The 20,922-nt window shown below is 40.9% G+C and overlaps 2 protein-coding genes and 1 pseudogene across 7 annotated transcripts in view; 1 reads left to right on the forward strand and 2 right to left on the reverse strand.

Annotated features, from left to right (window-relative positions):
• The window catches only part of ALG9 (ALG9 alpha-1,2-mannosyltransferase), a 95,972-nt gene extending 81,660 nt beyond the window's left edge, over window positions 1-14,312 (reverse strand). For 5 of the 6 annotated variants that reach the window (XR_013404292.1, XM_015115678.3, XM_028833961.2 and 2 more), the window contains exons 1-5: window positions 14,117-14,312; window positions 12,994-13,132; window positions 10,993-11,127; window positions 5,265-5,335; window positions 619-707 (exon numbers count right to left, since the gene is read on the reverse strand). Coding sequence is in view for 5 of the 6 variants with exons in the window: in XM_015115678.3 (XP_014971164.1) it covers window positions 619-707; window positions 5,265-5,335; window positions 10,993-11,127; window positions 12,994-13,132; window positions 14,117-14,247 (565 nt within the window). In the remaining variant the exon portion in view is untranslated. Of the gene's footprint in view, window positions 1-618; window positions 708-5,264; window positions 5,336-10,992; window positions 11,128-12,989; window positions 13,133-14,116 lie in introns of all 6 variants that reach the window. The other variant, XM_028833963.2, reaches the window with a different exon arrangement.
• On the forward strand, window positions 4,276-4,619 carry LOC144334461 (guanine nucleotide-binding protein G(I)/G(S)/G(O) subunit gamma-5 pseudogene; annotated as a pseudogene).
• Window positions 14,313-15,818: 1,506 nt separating the features above from the next.
• On the reverse strand, window positions 15,819-20,886 carry FDXACB1 (ferredoxin-fold anticodon binding domain containing 1). Its single transcript, XM_015115679.3, has 5 exons — window positions 20,668-20,886; window positions 20,263-20,419; window positions 18,562-18,765; window positions 18,236-18,394; window positions 15,819-17,864 (listed from the first exon to the last, which is right to left on the reverse strand). Exons 1-5 carry the CDS (start codon window positions 20,837-20,839, stop codon window positions 16,682-16,684), a joined length of 1,875 nt encoding a protein of 624 aa, XP_014971165.3. The 5' UTR covers window positions 20,840-20,886; the 3' UTR covers window positions 15,819-16,681.
• Between the last annotated feature and the right edge of the window lie 36 nt (window positions 20,887-20,922).

A 20,922-nucleotide genomic window follows, 5' to 3' on the forward strand; every position in this document is an offset into this window, starting at 1 on the left:
TTAATTTTTCTGGAGAACTGGGAATAGACTACCATTTGGCAGTGGGCCACCTTGATTCAGCTTATACAACACAAGTGTTCAATGGCAGCACAGTCTGAAAGCCAATGCTCTAGAGTGAGGTTTTTATTCTAAATTTCCAGAAGCTTATTACCAAAAGAAAGCCCAACAAAAGATGTACATAGAATACATCTCAAATAATGTATCATCAGTGGAAAACAGAACCATGAACAACAAGGTCTTTATGTACAAATAACTTCCTTAAACAAAATAAAAGAATTACTTTCTTTCCCCTAATGGCCAAGAAAGGAAGTGGGTGGTTGATGCAAGAATGGAATAAAAAACATCCTGGGGAGACTATCAGCTCTACCATTTATGAATTTTGACTTTTAGTAAATCATTTCATCTACATTTCAATGTCTTTACCTGCAAAAGTAAGAAAATATTTTTCTCACATGGTAGGACTGTTACAAAGTTCAATCAAGATAATGTAGATAACAGCACTCTGCAAATTATTGACATGTTCTACAAATATAACCTACATTTGGACAAGTGCTTCCTTTAAATGCAACTGTCAACTATTGGTGAATGTGCAATTCCCTTATCTCCCCTTTTACTTACCTGATGATGAGCAAAACATGCCAGTGCTGAGAACCAAGAAGGCTAGCATCATTCGACTCACGTGCAACCCAAACTTCTTGCACACAGCCCTAGGAAAAACACAAGATTATCAGCATGGAAAATATTAGGAATACACATCTCAAATCGAAGGAGAAAAACATGCACCACAGGTAACACTCAAGATCTAAAGTCAAACACAAAACTACCTTGACAGGTTTGTTAGCAATTCACTGTGCATAAGAAACCCAAACATTCTTGTTTCTGACACAGAAGAGAAGCTCTCTACCTAAAATAAAATGTATTCTTTACATGCTAAGATTATATCTATCAAGTGGAAAATAGAATGATGTGGTGAAAAATAATAGACCTTAGATTCAGGTGGGCACACATTCAAATTCTGGCTCTGCCACTTACTAGCATTGGAAGCCTACTCTGGTTGAATAATCTCTCTGTCTGATTCCTCAAGCATAAAATAAGGATAATAACACAAACTTTGTAAGGTTTCTGTGAGGACAATGCAAGGAAAAGTGCTTAGGAGAGTGTCTGGCACACAGTTGCTCAATAAACGGTAGTTGTCAGAAAAAAAAAGGCTAGGAGATAGATGAAAATGTGAATAAGTGGTTATCTAAACCAGTGTTTCTCAAACTTAAGTAATTACATATCTTCTTCTACTTCTTTCTCGTAGGTGTGAACCCCGCAAATTAAACGTATTTAGGCATTACTACTGCTTTGCTTAGTCAATGTTTGTTCAGACACATCCGTGTGTTCATCATTTCCCAGCTCAGATTCGTTACTGCATTTCAGAGCTTCTTTCTGAAATAATTTTGCTTTTTCCTACGTATCTCTTTTAGAAGTTCTTTTAGTGAGAATCTGTTAATGATAAATTCTGTCTTTTTGGTTGGTTGGTTTCCTTTTCTTTCCTTTCTTCCCTCCCATCCCCCTACCCGCCCCACAGATAGGGTCATACTCTCTGTCGCTCAGGCTGGTGTGCAGTGGCATGGTCATAGCTCACTGTATCCTTGAACTCCAGTGTTCAAGGGAACCTCCTGCCTCAGCCTCTCGAATGGCTAGGAGTAACTGTGACTAAAGGCATGTGCCATCATATCCAGCTCATTTTTTGTAGAGATGAGGTCTTGCTATGTTGCCCAGGCTGATCTCAAATTCCTGGGCTCAAGCAATCCTCAATGATCCTCCTGCCTCAGTCTCCCAAAGCATTGGGATTACAAGCTTCTTCCTTTTTTTTTTTTTTTTTTTTGTTTTCCTTTCTCTCTCTCATTTTTTTTAACTGAAAATCTGTATTTAGCTCTTGGTCTTAAAAGATGGCTTAACCTAATATACAATTTTAGGATGAGAGTTATTTTCTCTCAGCACTTTGAAGATATTCTTTTTTGGTCTTCTGGCTGTTAAAAAGTCTTCTGTCAGTATAACTACCTAACACTCCTTTGTAGGTATTCTATTAGTCCTCTGACAACTTTTAAAATCTTTTTGTCTCTACTGTTTTACACAGTTTCACTACACTAATTTTCTTGTATCTAGCTTGGGATATGTTAGGTTTACTACATCTATGGATTAGCATCTTTTTTTTTCCCATCATTTCTGGAAAATTCTCAGCTATTAATACCCCGAATATCGCCTCTCCCCATTCTGTCATCTCCTTCTACAATCTGATTAGATGTATATCAGTTCTTTCAACTCTGACTTACACATTTCTTTTTTTTTTTTTTTTTTTTTTGAGAGAGAGTCTCTCTCTGTTGTCCAGGCTGGAGTGCAATGGCATGATCTTGGCTCACTGCAACTTTTATCTCTTGAGTTCAAGTGATTCTTGTGCCTCTACCACCCAAGTAGCTGGGGCTACAGGCATGCGCCACCACGCCTGGCTAATTTTTGTGTTTTTAGTAGAAATGAGGTTTTACCATGTTGGCCAGGCTGGTCTCAAACTCCTGACCTCAAGTGATCCACCTGCCTCAGCCTCCCAAAGTGCTGGGATTACAGGCGTGAGCCACTGCACCCAGCTGCGGTTTACACATTTCTTAACCTCTTCTATATTACCTTTTTTTTTTGGTCTCTCTGTACTGCATTTTGAGTAATTTATTTAAATCAATCTTCCAATTTACTAGTTTACTCATCAGAATGTCTAATCTGCTGTTTATCTACTGAGTTTTAAGTATAAATATTATATATATATTATTGATATTATATAATATTACATTTTATATGATCTTGTAAGTTCTGATTTTTTTTTAATTTATTTGGTCATCTCGTTTCTCGTTCATGTTTTCGGTTCTTTTACTTGTTTGAAAATGTTAAATATACTTATTTATATTCCTATTTCTCAAGAAATGAAGTTTTTCAGGTCAACATTCTATTCTCACTCATAATGTTTTGATCCCTTCTGTGCTCTGATTTATTTTTATTATAATTTCTTGTTCATTAGAACTTTATCTCTGGTAATTTTCAGACACTTGGGTTAAAGGTCCATTTCTCTAGAGAAATTTTTGCCAGATGCCAGGGGCACTACCAACCCAGAACAATTTAAAATAAATTCTTGGCTGGGCCTGGTGTCTCACACCTGTAATCCCAGCACTTTGGGAGGCCGAGGCGGGCAGATCACGAGGTCAGGAGATCGAGACATGGTGAAATCCCATCTCTACTAAAGGTACAAAAAATTAGCCAGGCGTGGGGGTGTGCACCTGTAGCCCCAGTTGCTCAGGAGGCTGAGACAGGAGAATGGCTTGAACCCGGGAGGCGGAGGTTGCAGTGAGCCGAGATCATGCCACTGCACTCCAGCCTGGGCGACAGTCTCAAAAATAAAATAAAAAATATATAATAAAATAAATTCTCAGTTTAGGGCTTGAAAGACCATGTAGGTGATTTGAATTCAGGCCCAAACCCATATGAAGACCAATTTATGGTTACAATTCTCAAAGGCAGTACTAGCTTTACTTTTTTTCCCTCCACTCCACTCAGAGTCAAGGGTAAAGATTTTTTAAAATCTGACATTTTTAGCTGTGGGAAGACTTTTAATAATGATCACTAAGTCCAAATACCTTTAAATATATTACTAAAGCATTATTAAAATAAGACGTTTGTTAGTTAATCACGTAAAAAAGGTGGCTATTTTTATTACCGGGACACTTAAATGCTTAATAGTCCCAACTAATATTCAATCAACTGATAGATACTTGGTGAAAGACAATATATTGGGTGCAAATAAGAGCAGTGATATCCCACACTGGGAGTAGTTTATCAACTAAGTTGTAGGGCAGAGGCAAATCACGATCCTGTATCTTAGGACCGAAAGTAGAGTTCTACTAAATCCTATCAAGTAAAGACCAGTTAGATAGTTTTTAACAGAATTAAAATGAATGACGTAAGGTTATGGTATTTATGACCTCAGGAAAGAAAATGATAATTAGAAGTATAGTGTTCCTCTTCAACTGTTGGTTTCAAACAAGAAGTCACACTTCAGATTTAATATCAGGAGCTACAGGTGAGGGGTGCATCAAAATCTCAGAAATCACCACTAAAGAACTTATTCATATGACCAAAACCCACCTGTACCCCGAAAACTATTGAAATAAAAATAAAAATTAAAAAAAGAAAAAGAAGAGAAAAATAAATAAAAGCAAGAAGTTTTCAGACAGGCTCTGTTGACCCATGACCCACCAACCCACAAACTGGCCTGGCCCTCACGGACACCATGTCTGACTCCTCCAGCATCGCCGCTATGAAGAAAATGGTTCAACAGCCCCGGCTGGAGGCCAGGGTCAGCTGCATAAAAGTTTCGCAGGCAGCTGCAGACTTGAAACAATTCCGTCTGCAGAATGTTCAACACGACCTTCTGCTGACTGGAGTATCTTCAAGTACAAATCCCTTCAGACCCCAGAAAATCTGTTTTTTTGTAGTAAAATGAATCTTTCAAAAGTTTCCCAAACCACTTCTTAAGATCCAGTGGATATTCAAAACAGAGCTAAATTTGAAGTCTGTACAAAAGCTTATCCCTGTAGCACATGTGCCATACTATACAAACTTCTACTTCCGTCAGTCTTTAATATCTACCTCTCTGAATTTTCATGAATTTCTATTTCACAAGGGTAATTGTTTTATCTACACTGGCAGCAGCATACAATAAAACTCAGTATGAAAAAAAAAGTTTTCTTTCTCAGAAAAAAAAAAAATATATATATATATATATATGATATATATATCAGGAGCTAGAAGGAAAGTGTATTCTATTTCTTTCTTTCTTTTTTTTTTTTTTTTTGAGATGGAGTTTCACTCTTGTTGCCCAGGAGTGCAATGGCACAATCTCAGCTCACCACAACCTCCACCTCCCGAGTTCAAGTGATTCTCCTGCCTCAGCCTCCTGAGTAGCTGGGATTACAGGCATGTACCACCACACCCGGCTAATTTTGTATTTTTAGTAGAGATGGGGTTTCTCCATGTTGGTCAGGCTGGTCTTGAACTCCCAACCTCAGGTGATCCACCTGCCTCGGCCTCCCAAAGTGCGGGGATTACAGGTGTGAGCCACCACACCCGGCAAAGTGTTTTCTATTTCTAATCACTGCCTAGACTATCACAAGAGATAATCTATGCAATAATGGGTTTCCTCATAGCATTTTTAGAAGCAAAGTTTTTATACTCACTTGTAAAAGTAAAGTTCACAAATACAGCTCACGAAAGCCAGAAGACATCGCAAAAAGTAAAACACAAGAATCTGAAAGAAACCCAGAAAAAGAAAACAGAAGTCACAGATATGAGCTAGAAAAACTCGTAAACATGAACCACTCTCATTTATTGTCAATAACACTGTAAATTGGTATAATTCTTTTAAAAAGCAACATGGACTAAGAATTTTCATATCCCTTGACTCAGTATCAGAATACCTACTTCTATCACTCCAACTGGTGGGGGTTGGGAGGTGGAGCTCCATTCACAAAAATGTTAATTGCAGTTTTAGTAAAAACTGCTTCAAAAACTACAAAATATTCAATTATAGGGAAATGATTAAATAAACTAGGCTACATCTAGCTCATGGACAATTATACAGATATTAAAATTTATGGTTACAAAGACAATGAAAACATTCTTGCAATATAATGCTCATTCATTCAACAAGCACTTCTTCAACAACCATAATACATCAGGTAGTGATTATGACAAAATATTAAGTGAAAATGTACAATACAATATTATTTATACATCAGTTATAGCTATGGACACTATATGCATATGGAAAGACTGGAAAGAAATGTAATAAAATGGTAAAAGTAGTTATAACAACCTGGTAGATTTAGGTGAGTATTTTTCCTCCTATCTTCCAAAGTTCTGTAATGTGGTTTTATTAATTTTATAATTGACAACAATCAATTTAAAAAATAAAAATAATAAAATATGGGTTATACCATATGGTTAAGAGCACTGAATTTCTCAAAACATAAACACTACTTAATATATATTATAACTGGCCGGGCGCTGTGGCTCACGTCTGTAATCCCAACACTTTGGGAGGCCGAGGCGGGCGGATCACCTGAGGTCAGGAGTTCGAGACCAGCCTGGCCAACCTGATGAAACCCCATCTCTACTAAAAATACAAAAAAATTAGCCACGCATGGTGGCGGGCATCTGTAACCCTAGCTACTCAGGGTTAATTAAAAAAAATTTATTAAAAGACACAGAAAACTTGGCTAAATGGATAAATGTATCATTTTAGGACAGAGTGACTTAACACTGTAAAAGTATTAATTCTGCTGAGTGCAGTGGCACTCGCCTGTAATCCCAACCCTTTGGGAGGCTGGGGCAAGCCGTGTGCTTGAGGCCAGGAATTGAAGACCAGCATGGACAATATAGTGAGGCTCCAAGTCTACAAAAAATTAAAAATTAGCTGGATATGGTGGCATGTACCTGTGGTCCTAGCCACTCAAGAGGCTGAAATGGAAGGATTCCTTGAGCCCACGAGTTTGAGGCTGCACCTCAAACTCAAAAAAAAAGTTATTACTGCACCACTGCACTCCAGCCTGGTAAGAAGAGCAAGGCCCTGTCTCAAAAAATAAAATAAAATAAAATAAAATAAAATAAAATAAAATAAAATAATTCATTCTCAAAATAATAGGTAAATTTAGTACAACTCTAATCAAAACCTAGCAGAATTTGGGTGAGTGGCAAACTGATTCTAAAATGATTTTTAAAATACAAATTTAAGAAAGGACAAAGTAAGAAATTCATTCACCAAATACTGACATACATTACAAACCCATAATAATAAAAGCAATATGGTAATAAACTGACCAATGACAGAGAATAGACAACAGAAAAAACCCATATACATATGGGAATGAAGTGAATGATAGAGGTGGTATTACAAATCAGAAGGAAAAAGGTGGGTTATTTGGTAGATGGTGCTAGAAAACCCAGTTCACCATATAGCAAAAAATAAAGCTGGATCTTTCTACAATTTATAAAAATAAACTTCAAATGATTAAAGCCTTATATGTAAAAGATAAAATTAAAAGCTAATTGAATCCTAGCATTTTGGGAGGCCGAGGTGGGTGGATCACCTGAGTTCAGGAGTTTGAGACCAGACCAGCTGACATGGCAAAACCCCATCTCTACTAAAAATACACAAATTAGCTGGGCGTGGTGGCACATGCTTGTAGTCCCAGCTACTGGGGAGGCTGAGGCAGGAGAATCGCTTGAACCTGGGAGGCAGAGACTGAAGTGAGCCGAGATCGCAACACTGCACTCCAGTGGGTGACAGAGCGAGACTCCATCTCAAAAAAAAAAAACAAAAGCTAATTGAAGAAAATACAGAAGAATATCTCTATGACCTGTGGTGAAGGAGGATTTCTTTTACAAAGACCCAAAATCCACCAATCACAAGAGACAATGGATTGGTTTGATCATATTGAATTAAAGATTACTGTTCAACAAAGGACCACAGACAAAGCTAATAGAGGTAAGAGAAAATATATGCAATATCTAAAACCTATAGGGGGTTACTATTGAGAATGTCTACAAATTGGAAGAATAAAATAGAAAACCCAACAGAAAAATAGGCAAAGGATGTGAATGTGTAATTCACAGAAAGGAAGCTCTAAATGAGTAATAAATGTATGAAGAAATGCTCCTCTTCACTAATAATCACAGAAATTCAATTAAAATGAGAAGCATCTCACATACATGAGAAAGGCTCAGGAGAGGAAGATGGAGCCTGCAGTACTGCTGCAGAGAACATAAAGTTGTACAGCCATCTGGAGAGCAATCTGGCAGAACTCTGAGATTCAGTAAGCCCATGGGTCTATGTGTGGGATCTTACTCCTGAGTGTACACTTCAGAGAAATTCACAAACAAGTCCATGAGGAGACAATACAAAGGTGCTTTCAATTGGGGTAGCAAGAGACTGAGAAGGTAGTTATCACTAGAGGTGCCAATTGTTACCACACTATCTCTCAGAAACAACCATCCTTCTCTACTCAGCGTTATGATGCTGGGGCTAAGACTCTCTAAGCTACAATTCCCCTTTGCCAGGTGGCTGGGAAAAAGGAAATCGGAAGTCAGAACAAGAGAAGGAGAGAAATCTTGCTTTCCATTTCACTTGCTGTGCACATCAGTGATGTAACAGGATTAGAGAAGAGGAAGAATTCTGTGTTGAACATGTAAAATTTGAAGTGATAGTAGATATCCAAGTGGAAATGACAACCCTCTGCATAGCACATTGTTAGTTTTCTACTGAGCCCTTCACCCTTTATTATCTTTCCTTTGACAAGTTCAAAAAAAAAAAAAAAAAAAAAAAAAAAAAACCCAGAAATGAGGCCAGGTGCAGTGGCTCTCACCCATAATCCCAGCACTTTGGGAGGCCAAGGCAGGCGGATCACTTGAGATCAGGAGGTTGAGACCAAACTGGCCAAGATGGTGAAACCCTGTCTCTACTAAAAATACAAAAAAATTAGCCAGACATGGTGGCTCAAGCTTTTAATCCCAGTCACTCAGGAGGCTGAGGCAGGATAATCACTTGAATCTGGGAAATGGAGGTTGCTGTGACCTGAGATCGCACCACTGCACTCCAGCCTGGGCGACAGAGTGAGACTTCATTTCAAAAAAAAACAGAAATGAGATACTGGATATGGAAGGGAGGGATAGTATTTTTGTCACTTTCTGCAGGTGCTACCTTTCTGAACATTCTAAAATGCAAATGCAATCATACCTCTCTTTTGTCTGAAAACCTTTCAGTGGCTTCACACAACAGACTTGTGGGAAGAAGAACAACAGTCTGATACCTTAATAGATCCTACCAGGTCTTGTAGAAATCTGGTGTCTTCTTAATTCTCGTCTCATCTAATCTATTCCACCATTCCCTCTTCCAAGTGTCAAACCTGTTTATACAAGAAAGCCACGCTGTCCTTCTTCCCAGCCTCAGGGCCATCAGTCTAGAAGACTATTCCCAACTTTCTCCCGCATCCCCACTCTTCCCTTACCTAGACAACTCTACTTATCCTTCAGTTCTCTAGTTAGGGACTTCTGCTTCATGGAAAATGGACTTTTCCCCTATTCCTGGACACTCTATTTATAACAACCAAAAAAACCACCAGAAACTCTGGACAATCTATTTAAAACCAACCTAAGAAGACTCTGAAGGTGGAGAGAAGAAAGCAGGCTGGCTACAGACTTCAGGACATGAGAAACAACACAGTGGTAAATTCCATGGGTTTTCTTTTTGCTTGGTGTATTCTAGGCATGAAAAGCTGGCAACTGAAAATGCCAATGGGCACAGAAGACAAAAACAACCCAACCAAGGTCTGCTGTGTAGCCAAAGGACCAAAGAAAAAGTAGCCTCGCATGACAAAAACTGTCTACTCCATTCAGGACAAATACCCTGGAGAAATACCCACTCCTACCCATGCATCAGAGGTCAGGTAGGAAGCCAGGACTTCCATCCCCACTGGTAGTAATGAGCCTCTCCTTCATCATGGTGTCAGTGGCAACCACTTTAGGAGCCTGGACTTCCATACCCAACTTCAATCTGTCAAGATGCTTGGACTCTACCTGTAAGGTGGTATCAGTGAAGGCCTAGTAGGGAGTGAGACCTTCTACTCTTGCCCACCAATAACAAAAAGGACCCCCTTCCTCAGATGTCAGTGGAGGCCTGGTAGGGAACCTCAAGTTCTACCTCCACTTGGCAGTAACAAGGTAGAAACGTCCCACTAATGCTCTTTTCCTGCTGGGTTAGTGGGAAGTAGTATCAAAAGAAGCCAGCTGAAACAGAAGGCTTAAATAAGATCCAAGGAGCACAAAACTGCAAAGAAAGCATGCTGAGCCCATGAATAATCCAGAAGCTCATCATGCAACACCTAAAATGTCCAGCTTTCAACTGAAAATGACCTGTCATACCAAGACCCAGGAAGATCTCAAACTGAATGAAAAGAGTCCATCGACAGATTCCAACACCAAGGTGACAGAGGTGTTAGAATTATCTGACAAAATTTAAAGCAGGCTTCATAAAAATATTTCAGTGAACAATTAAGAATATGCCTGAAGCAAATGAAAAGGAGAAAGTCTCAGTAAAAAAAAATTAGAAGATAGAAAGAAAAACCGAATGGAAATTTTAAAACTGAAAAAATACATAGAACAAACTAAAAATGCAATAGATAGGGTCCACATTGGAAGAGGGGACAGAGGAAAGAATCAGTGAAGTGGAAGACAGAAGAACAGAAATTACTCAATGTGAACAACAGAGAGAAAATAAATTGAAAACAGAGTCTCAGAGACCTGGGGGACTAATAACAAAAGATCTGACATTCACATCATCAAAGTTCTATAAGAAAAGGAAAAAGAACAGGGCTGAAAAAGTATTCAAAACAATAAAAACTAAAACCTTTCCAAATTTGGCAAAAGGAATAAGCCTAAAGATTCAAGAAGCTGAATAAACTCCAAACAGGACAAACCCAAAGAAATCCACACCAAGACACATCATAGTCAAATTTCTGAAAACTAATCAGGTTAGGTCCCAGTTAACACCTAAATGTTTCTCAGCACTCTACTTAAATTAGACCCTCCTAATATGCTATTCCATTGTACATTGTACTTTTCCTCCATAAGACCCATCATATTTAGAATGATTTGTTCAACGTTCATCTTCTCCACTAAACCACAAGTTTCATTAAGTCAGGGGCTTGGTTATTGTTATAGCCACAGCCTTAATACAGTGTCTACCAAATAAAAGTTGTTCCATTAATGCTTGTTGAATGGTGAATAAATGATTCTTCTTCAAAAAAAGTTCCCTTTTAACTTCCAATCTATTTTGTCCTTTTCTCAAAACTATACCAGAGACTCACCTCTTGATCAATTGTGATTGCTTCCAGGTTGGTCTGCCCTTACCTTATTAGTTTGTAGAATTCTTGCATGAAATGCAGCTGGCCAGGCATGAAGCAATAGGTAAGCATAGGAGCGAATGGCATATGCTGGGGAATATTCCCAAGTCTGAAACCCTTCCCCATAGATGAGGTAGTGTGTCTACAAATACAAAACAGATAGATTCAGGGTTATATTGGCCAAAAATCTCTGTTAAGCAGATGCAAGTGAAGTTTCTGAGCAGAAATATTAAAGACAAAGGCAGGCCAGGCACGGTGCCTCACACCTATAACCCCAGCACTTTGGGAGGGCAAGCCAGGCAGGTTGCTTGAGCCCCATAGTTAAAGACCAGCCTGGGCAACATGGCAAAACCTCACATCTACAAAAATATATATATAAATATATTAGCATGGTATGGTGGTGCATGCCTGTAGTCCCAGCTACTTGGGAGGCTGAGGCAGGAGAATCAGTTGAGCCCAGGAGGCAGAGGTTGCAGTGAACCCAGATCATGCCACTGCACTCCAGCCTAGGCGATTTCCAATTGATAGATAAAAAAGGAATCAAAATGATATAATATTTTAAATATTAAGACATTATACATTTTACAAGATTGCTGTTTGGTCAACACTGAAAGCTTGAATTTTACCTTCTACTTATTTTTTCTCAACACTCGTTACCCAAAACAGAAAACCTCTAAATTATATATTTTCCTTAAACAACCTACACTTAACATTCTTCCTTCATTTTTTTAATTCAAAATGTGATCAGAAAATTTTCCCTTTGAATTTTCTATAATAGAAGTCAACAGGTAATGTGTAAATCAAGAAATAGCAATAAAAGCATACTATTTAGTAACACTATTTTGGTAACCATACGACATAACTTAAAAAGTGAAAAAAAGGCCGGGCATAGTGGCTCAAGTCTGTAATCCCAGCACTTCGGAAGGCCAAGACGGGCGGATCACGAGGTCAGGAGATCAAGACCATCCTGGCTAACACGGTGAAACCCTGTCTTTACTAAAACAATACAAAGAAACTAGCCGGGCGAGGTGGCGGGCGCCTGCAGTCCCAGCTACTCGGGAGGCTGAGGCAGGAAAATGGCGTGAACCCGGGAGGCGAAGCTTGCAGTGAGCCGAGATCCGGCCACTGCACTCCAGCCTGGGTGGTGGAGTGAGACTCCATCTCAAAAAAAAAAAAAAAAAAAGAAAGTGAAAATAAGTGGTTGCCTCTGGAAAGTAGGATTTGGACATGAGAAGTGGAATAGAAAGCTACTGTTTTTCCTTTAGGTATTTTAGTATTTGTTAACTTTAAAAACTATCTCCAGGTATTATTTTCATTTAAAAAAAAAAAAAGAAAATTACAAATTAGACCTTGGTGTAAACCAGCTAAATTCCCTACAGCCTTCAATAGCAGGTAAATCATCTGCTTAGAATACAAAAGTGAAAACATGTTACTGGCCAGGGCCAGTGGCTCACGCCTGTAACCCCAACACTTTCGAAGCGAGGCGAGAGGATCGCTTGAGCCTAGGAGTTCGATATCAGCCTCAGTGACATAATGAGTCCCCATTTCTGTTTTTTGTTTTTTTTTTCTGAGACGGAGTCTTGCTCTGTTGCCCAGGCTGGAGCGCAACGGTGTGCTTTCAGTTCACTGTAAACTCCGCCTCCCGTGATCAAGCGTTTCTCCTGCCTCAGCCTCCCGAGTAGCTGGGACTACAGGTGCCCACTACCACACCCAGCTAATTTCTGTATTTTCAGTAGAGACAAGGTTTCACAATGTTGGTCAGGTTGGTCTCAAACTCCCGATCTCAGATAATTCACCAGCCTCGGCCTCCCAAAGTACTGGGATTACAGGCGTTAGCCACCGTGCCAGGCCTGTTTTTTTTTGTTGTTGTTTTGTTGTTTTTTTTTTTTAAAGAAAATACATCTATTTTACTAGGAGTGACACTTGTATATTATTTGTCTCTCGATTCGTAATAACACCTATGCTGCAAAATCAAGAACAAAAAGAGAAAACTAAAGAAATCACCTACTGGCTCCCAATAGTTGAATGTTTCATCACAGTCAGAGATGTTGCTCAGGAGAGCAGCACATAACCTTGCTGAAAGCAGACACTTGAAAGCAGTAGATCCTTCAGGTGCCCAGACTTGTCCTGCTTTGTTCCCAGATAACCTGCTCAAAAGCAAAAAAAAAAAAGCATGTCAGGAAGGACCTGCTAAGCAGAAGACCTAAATCTAGAAAGAAAGGACAAAAAGAACAAGAGACATCAAAGCACTTAAGTTATTCACCTAAAAAGGTGAATGGCTAGTTGTTCTCTCTCAGTAAAATGAATAAAGAATTCAGATTTTTAAGAAAAAAATTTTATGATAGGGTCTTGCTATGTTGCTCAGGCTGGACTTAAACTCCTCGGCTCAAGTAATCCTCCTGCCTCGGCCTTCTGAAGAATTGACTTTAATCTCAATCACTCCTTCCACTTCCTGCTTTTAAGGCATAAATTAACTCATACACTTTAGCTCAATGCATTTATGACACTCCATTTATCCCAAGTCAACTAATCACTCATTTGAGGGTCACAAAGCTGTCATTCTCCTTTTCTTTCTTTTCTTAACAAGGTCATTGCTTTTCATGGCTTTATTCATTCACCCTTATGTTCAGATAGAAACCTAGATGCTAGGTACATAGCCTACTCCAATTCCATATGTTGACAGCTCCCTTAATGCAGTTCTAACCTGCAGCCTCCCGGGTTTGGGAAGAGGTGGCGGTGGGTTGAATGGGCCCAGTAAAGGGTCGGGACTTGAGGCAGAATAAAAGGAGCTGTGAGGAACAACCGTAAAAGGTATACTCTTTGATCCTGTCAACATCTCCCACAGAAGCTATGCCCACTCTAGGCCTGGCCCGAGAGCATCATAGATCCGCACTCCAAGGCGGTTTTACAAGAGAGGGGAACCCGCGGTGGAGGGATCTAACGTGGGCGAAGACTGAATACTGATCCGCCCAGGAAGAGCAATATGACCTAGCTGAAGAGGGAGCTCAGGCCTCCGGCGGGGAGGCCAGGCCTGTCGGAGCCCCGCGCGCCACTGCTAAGACCCTCCCGGGGGCAGCCCCGAACCGCGCCGCCGGCCGGCCGGCCACGCCCCTGCCGCGCCGCACACTTACTCGGTCCTGTGCTCCGCGCCGCCCGCCTCTCGGCTGCCCAGCAGCTCCCGCAGCTTGTCCGCAGCGGGGGCCGTATCCCCACTGCTGCCCCCGCTGCCCTTCAGGCGCTGCCGAGCCCCTCGACTAGCCATGGCAAGCTTGGGGAAAAAAGACAGAATTTGGAACCCTATGAAGTCGGTGAGCGCGACATAGCTTTGGCTGGCAAACGGTGTCCGCCGAGGGACAAAAGATCTTGACATGCGCAGAAAAGACTAAATTATAGTGTTACTGGGCCAATTGGGGCAGATCCCCGAGTAGCGAAGAAATAGAACCTGAGCCTTGAGTTTCTTCATCAGGGCTGTCCCATCCACCTGCTTCTAATTCTGGCCATTCCTACCTCCCTCCAACCCTATTTTCCGTCACTTTTCAGGATTCTCCATTCTCAAAAAAAAAAAAAAAACCTCTCAGCTCCCCTATTTAAATGAAAAAACAGAAAGTGATTAAAGGAATCTACATAGTAAGATGTGAAGTATTCAGTTAAATATCATAGCGCAGCTATCTACTAAAGGTCCTTAAAATGTCATTTTTAACACTTTGCCTTCTTTGTATTTTGGTGAGAGTGTCAGAGACAGCCTGTAGCTAAAAACTGCTTCAGAGAGACAAACCGGTAATGGCAGAATGTAGACTGATGAAATTCTGTGCGGCAAACTGAACCAGACGTCCATCACTGTCATCGCTACTACGGCATTGTGGTAGGCGTTTTACGTATTTTATCCTTTTTAAACTTAGTACAAACCTAAGTACAAACCTTAGTACAAACCTACTTAGTAGAAACCCACTACTTTCCTATGCACACTTTACATTCCAGCTAACTAGCCTAGAAAGTGCCCCCAAATGCTCCCTTATCTATATCTCTGTTCATGGATGTCCTCTGCCTGAAATGCACACCCTACTTGACTAACAATTCTCCCTTCACATTCCTAACCTTTTTTAAGATCCAGCTCAAACACTACCTCATCCACGTACCAAGCACTATTGACGATAGAAGAAAGGGATAAATCACATTACCTGCCATCAATTAGCAAAATAGTCTATGTGGAGAGCTCAGCAATAGATGCGTCCATAAGAGATCCCTTGATTCTTTATCCCACTCCCCAAACTTACTCCTATGGCAGTGTTTCCATCCCAGTTAATGACACTTCCAGTCTTCTAAGTATTCAGGTCAAAAACCTAGAAGTCCTACTTAATCCCTTTATTTCTCTAACCCCAAACCTCTCTCACCCACACACGAACGTTTAATTCATCAGCAAGTCCTTCCAAATATTATCCAACCCAACATTTTACCACCTTGGTCCAGGTCATCATTATCTCGTTTGCATTACTGCAATAACCTCCTAATTTGTCTCTGTTCTTCCATTCTTGCCTTCCCAAATGCTTTTCTCCGAGAATAAATAAGACAGTCATGTCCCTCACAGAATATAATCCCAAATGTGGAGTCTAACTATTAACAGGAACATACGTTACTTCACATTAGAATACTGCATTCTGCAGAATCCTAGGCTAAGTTAATTTTCCAGTGTCCCTTAGAGATACTTACAATAGAAGGCCCCAAAATCTAGAGAGGCAAAGTTTAATCACAGTTGAATTACTGTTAAAGACTAGGGAAGAAGTAACAGAAAGTGGCAGAAAGAACATGGGCTTTAGAGTCAAACAGACCCAAATGTTAACCCTAAATCTGGCACTTTATTAGTTCTACGGATTTCAACCACAGAATTAAAATGTTGATGATGATAATAATAATACCAAAACTAATGTGGAATATTTGCAACTTACCAAGCTAATACATGTTAGTCTGACTCCAAAAACTACTCTCATAAGGTGATTTAATGAAATGATACAACAAAGTTAAGGGAAGAGTAATTGACAGTGTGGAAAACATACTTATATTTGCTGAGACACCTAAGTTCTACTGCCTCTTCAGCAATAGAGCATCTAAAGTACAATATGCTGTTTTGTTTATTGTTTTAGTCACTTCTCAGGACCAGAATATTACACAACTCCAAATGTCACCAATCACATTATAATCTATAAGTTTCAGTGATAGAGTCAAGGTATCTTTTAAGATCAACCAATAGTAGGCCAGGCACGGTGGCTCACACCTATAATCCTAGCACTTTGGGAGGCCGAGGTGGGCGGATCACGAGGCCAGGAGATCGAGACCATCCTGGCTAACATGGTGAAACCCCTTCTCTACTAAAAATACAACAACAACAACAAAATTAGCCAGCGTGGTGGCGGGCGCCTATAGTCCCAGCTACTCAGGAGGCTGAGGCAGGAGAATGGCATGAACCTGGGAGGTGGAGCCTGTAGTGAGCCGAGATCACGCCACTGCCACTGCACTCCCGCCTGGGCGACACAGCAAGACTCTGTCTCAAAAAAAAAAAAAAGATCAACAAACAGTAGCTATGGTCACAAAGTGAAAGATTTTACAAAAAAAATCCAGAAAGGACTACTGGTTACAAGTTGGTTATTTTCCTCCACATCCCCCGCAATGAAGGATCACACTGCAAAAAAGGATTTACTAAACTACCGAGGTATAACATATAGGCGTTGTTGAATCTCCTTCCTAAACTGGGACTGCATTGATGCTACTTGCTGCTGGGTGAGGGCCTTGTCACAGGTCTGGTAGGTCAATCTATAGCAGAGACTGACCTGTTGAGTCTTTGGATGTTGAAAACGGCTAAGAAACTGTATGGATATAACAGTGTCCTGGGACACTGCTCGGGCCACAGTGTGAAACTCTAGTTCATCAAATCCTTTCTTCTCATCTATCCAAAAACTAATATCATGCACATAACATGGAGGATACAGAGAATGACTTTTGAAGGGTTCTATTTTCCCAGGGACAAAATTTTTCAGGAAACGGTTATCAAAAGTCCACAACATTCTCCAGTCAGAGATACACCAGACAAGCATGGCTAGTAAGTCCAAGTTCATAGACACAAACACAAAACACTGGTCTTTATGTATAACACTAGTGGCAGATGTGGTAACAGACCCAATAATTAGATTCTCAGTACAATCTGGGCTAAAATTGTGAGTCTTCACACGAATCATATAATCCTTTCCATTTGATTGAAGGACAAATTCGACTAAACTGCTCAGCTTAGAGCTCTCCAGCAATGTCTGGGTTAGCAGGCTATCTAGAATGCCCTTCAGATGATCCAGCAGTGATTGAAGACAGCCATCCTTCAGATTTTGGTTAAACCCAAGGATAAATAAAGTCTCATGAAATGCTGGCATTGTGAAAGGCAGAATGTGGCACTTCTGAAAGACAGGTCCACTGAGGATGTGCAGAGAACCTGAGAGGAAGTCTGGTACTTCAATGACATCCTGAACATGCACTAGGAGAGAAGGTCTAAGGCAGACCTTGGCCTGGCCATAGGTTCCTTCACAAGCTTCTTCTTTACCGTCTCTTCCAGGATTCTTGGGAAGGCTAAGTTCTGAAAATGACACTAGAAAGTCTTCCACATCTTGTGATGTCCCACCAGTCAGGGACTCAGAATCTGAGTTATCCTCATGGAGACTAATCCAAAAAGCAGCTGATAGAAAGTCACAATTCCAGAAAGGAAGAACACTGGCATCTTCCTGTGGCAGCAAAGGGAAGGAACACTCCAGCCTTTTTAGAGGGAAAGCTTTGCCTAATTCAGCAATGAGTTTCTCATTTATGGTTTTGATAGGATGACATGAAGGTGCTTCCAGGAAACCCCTGTTTAAACATACACAAAAATAACTTTTCTAACTTAAGATAGTAAATAATTATAATGTAGCTAGAATTAAAAATACAAATAGCTGGACAGAAAAGAATTACCCTTAAATTGATCTTGAAAGGAAACAAAGAAATCATCTACCATAAGGAGAAACAGGTGTATTTCAGAACTCTGACAGCCACCATCCCTGCAATATATCAGAAAATGTGACCATTTTTAATTCTAGAGACGCTTAAGGCCAGGCTGACAAATAAACATAGCACCCACATCACTAACAATTTATGTACCATCCATTCAATATATGGTTGCCATCAAGACAATCAGGATACAACTGGAGATGGAAGTGATTTCCAGCAAAATAACTGATTACCTGTTCAACTTTCCTACAAGTGCTTCTGGTTCTGGAAAGGAAAACCACTGGTTACCCACTTTGATCCTGAAGATTCTGGGTTGAGAAACTTCGAAAGGTAAGCTCCTGGTGAAGACATGGTTCAAAGCACCTTCTACATGAAAGGACTTATCTTGACTCCTGGCAAAATAGACACCAATATGAAATCTGTCATTATTAAAATAAGCAAGTATTTTTACAGACTGAATCAGTTAATTGGCAGGGTCTATGAGTCTGTTTATGAGATTTTGTTATCATTAGTGAGGGAGATGAAAAAGCAGAAGGCTTAGACCTATGCTATTACCTACCTATATCCAGTGCACTTGTACCCTGGCACAGCCTTACAGCTGAATGGATATACATCACTTAAAATGAGTCCCCCCAGGGCTGCCATGGCAACCACTTGCCAACTGTTGTGCCATTCTCTCTGGGGCTTATCCGCAGGAGTTCCACCTTGTCCTCTACATAATGCCACGTGGACTTCTCCTTCCTCTGCAAGAACGTCTGCACAGCTAATAGGGAGAAAATAAACAATTATCATAAACAAGTGGAAATTACCACAGGAGTTGGCAACATACACATGGTTTGCCTGTGAAATAATTAAAATCCAATCATACCTATGTGCAAGAATCTATTAGACCTCAAAAAATGCAAAGAAAGTAGCTGGAAGTAAATACAAATGTAAATTAAATGTTCAACCCACTAACTGATACTATTGGTTGACCAGGGTCTGCTTTGCATTTGTGTTGTTCATGCATATGTCACAGAAAGGTCAATATCTGCACAGTTTCTATATATGATTCACTGCTTAGGCTGTTTCTTCCCATTTAGAAAGTTCTTTTCATTGCCCTCCTGAAATTCAAACACTAGTTTAAAATACTGCCTCTGTCAAAAGTTTATTGACAGCTGTGCCCCCTTGGACACCTGCAATAGTATCATGACTTGTGGTATAATCATGTAGAGCATTGTTTTCAGTTCACAATAATTTAATGAGGCTGTTACTTTTTTTTTTTTTTTGAGATGGAGTCTTGCTCTGTTGCCCAGGCTGGAGTGCAGTGGCACAATCTCAGCTCACTGCAACCGCAACTTCCCAAGTTCAAGTGATTCTCCTGCCTCAGCCTCCCAACTAGCCGTGATTACAGGCGCATGCCGCCATACCTGGCTAATTTTTTGTATTTTTAGTGGAGACGGGTTTCACCGTGGTAGCCAGGATGGTCTCGATTTCCTGACCTCAGGTGATCTGCTCACCTCGGCCTCCCAAACTGCTGGGATTACAGGCGTGAGCCACCGCGCCTGGCCCAATTAGTTACTATTAATATCCCTAGTTTACACTTGAGAACACGGAAGCATGTAAAGATTCAGTAAGCTTGCTTAAAATAACAACTGTTGGCCAGGCATGGTGGCTCATGCCTGTAATCCCAGCACTTTGGGAGGCCGAGGAGGGCGGATCATGAAGTCAGGAGATTTAGAGCATCCTGGCTACCACGGTGAAACCCCGTCTCTACTAAAAATACAAAAAATTAGCCGGGCGTGGTGGCGGGCGCCTACACTCCCAGCTACTTGGGAGGCTAAGGCAGGAGAATGGGGGCGGAGCTTGCAGTGAGCCGAGATTGCGCCACTGCACTCCCGCCTGGGCGACAGGGTGAGACTCTGTCTCAAAAAAAATAAAAATAAAAAAATAACAACTGTTAAGTGGTGCGCTGGGATTTGAATCCAGGCAGTCCGGCTTCTAAGTGAACGTTCTTAGCCATTAGACTATATGGCTCTCATTATTTTGCACTGTCAAAAACAAATGATCGTCTTTTACACACCCAAGAGTACACTATTTGTACTTTCATTTAGCATTTAGGATTTATATATATTTTTCCAACCTAAATTGGGGGTTCCTTTGATGTTTTATATTCTCTTCTAAACATATAGTAGCTTGCACGTGTGCCTTATGTTTGGGTACAGTAACTATGTTATGGACATCTTAAACATTTTCCTTGTGAGGGCACTCCTTTCCTCACCTTTGGAAAAACTTGGCAAGCAGTTCCCTGTTCTTAGCTACGCCAGCTTTGCGTCCACAATGCGGAAAGTTGAAATAAATTTGATTAAATTCTCTGTCGTGCAGTTCAAAGACATCTGTCAGCTGGGTGCAGTCCACACCGAAACGTACATCAATACCTGGCAAAGATAGTATAGGGGCGCAAAATAGAGATGGGAGGACGCCTTAAGACATGGAACAGAAAACCTCTTCCTAACTTACACCGTGCAGACCAGCCCAAGTCTGGGCACAAAGCCGGCTTTATGTGAATATCCGTGGGACGATCAAGAACAGTCTCCACGTGGGTTACATCCCCACGCCCCCACCCTTTCCACTTTGGGACGCGCCAGCCGCTGGGCGGGGCTTCGCAGAGGGGCGGGCTCGCTACCTCGCTCGCGCAGGTACCGCAGATTCTCCCGGGCCACTGGATCCCGGGTCAACTCGGCCTGTCGCTGGAGGCAGGTGGCGGTAAGACGAGTGTTCTGATCCAGGGTTTCGCTCAGAGCGGCGGCGAAGGAGAAATTCCCCTCCCCAACCAACAGGAGGCGCCGAGGGGCCATGGCCTCCACGGACTCCCAGCTCGCGTTCTCTGTGGCGCTCGTTTTACGTCACTTCCTTCGCGGATCTCTGCCCGCCCCCTCTT

Source organism: Macaca mulatta, chromosome 14, assembly GCF_049350105.2.
Source record: "Macaca mulatta isolate MMU2019108-1 chromosome 14, T2T-MMU8v2.0, whole genome shotgun sequence".
NCBI classification, from domain to species: domain Eukaryota; kingdom Metazoa; phylum Chordata; class Mammalia; order Primates; family Cercopithecidae; genus Macaca; species Macaca mulatta.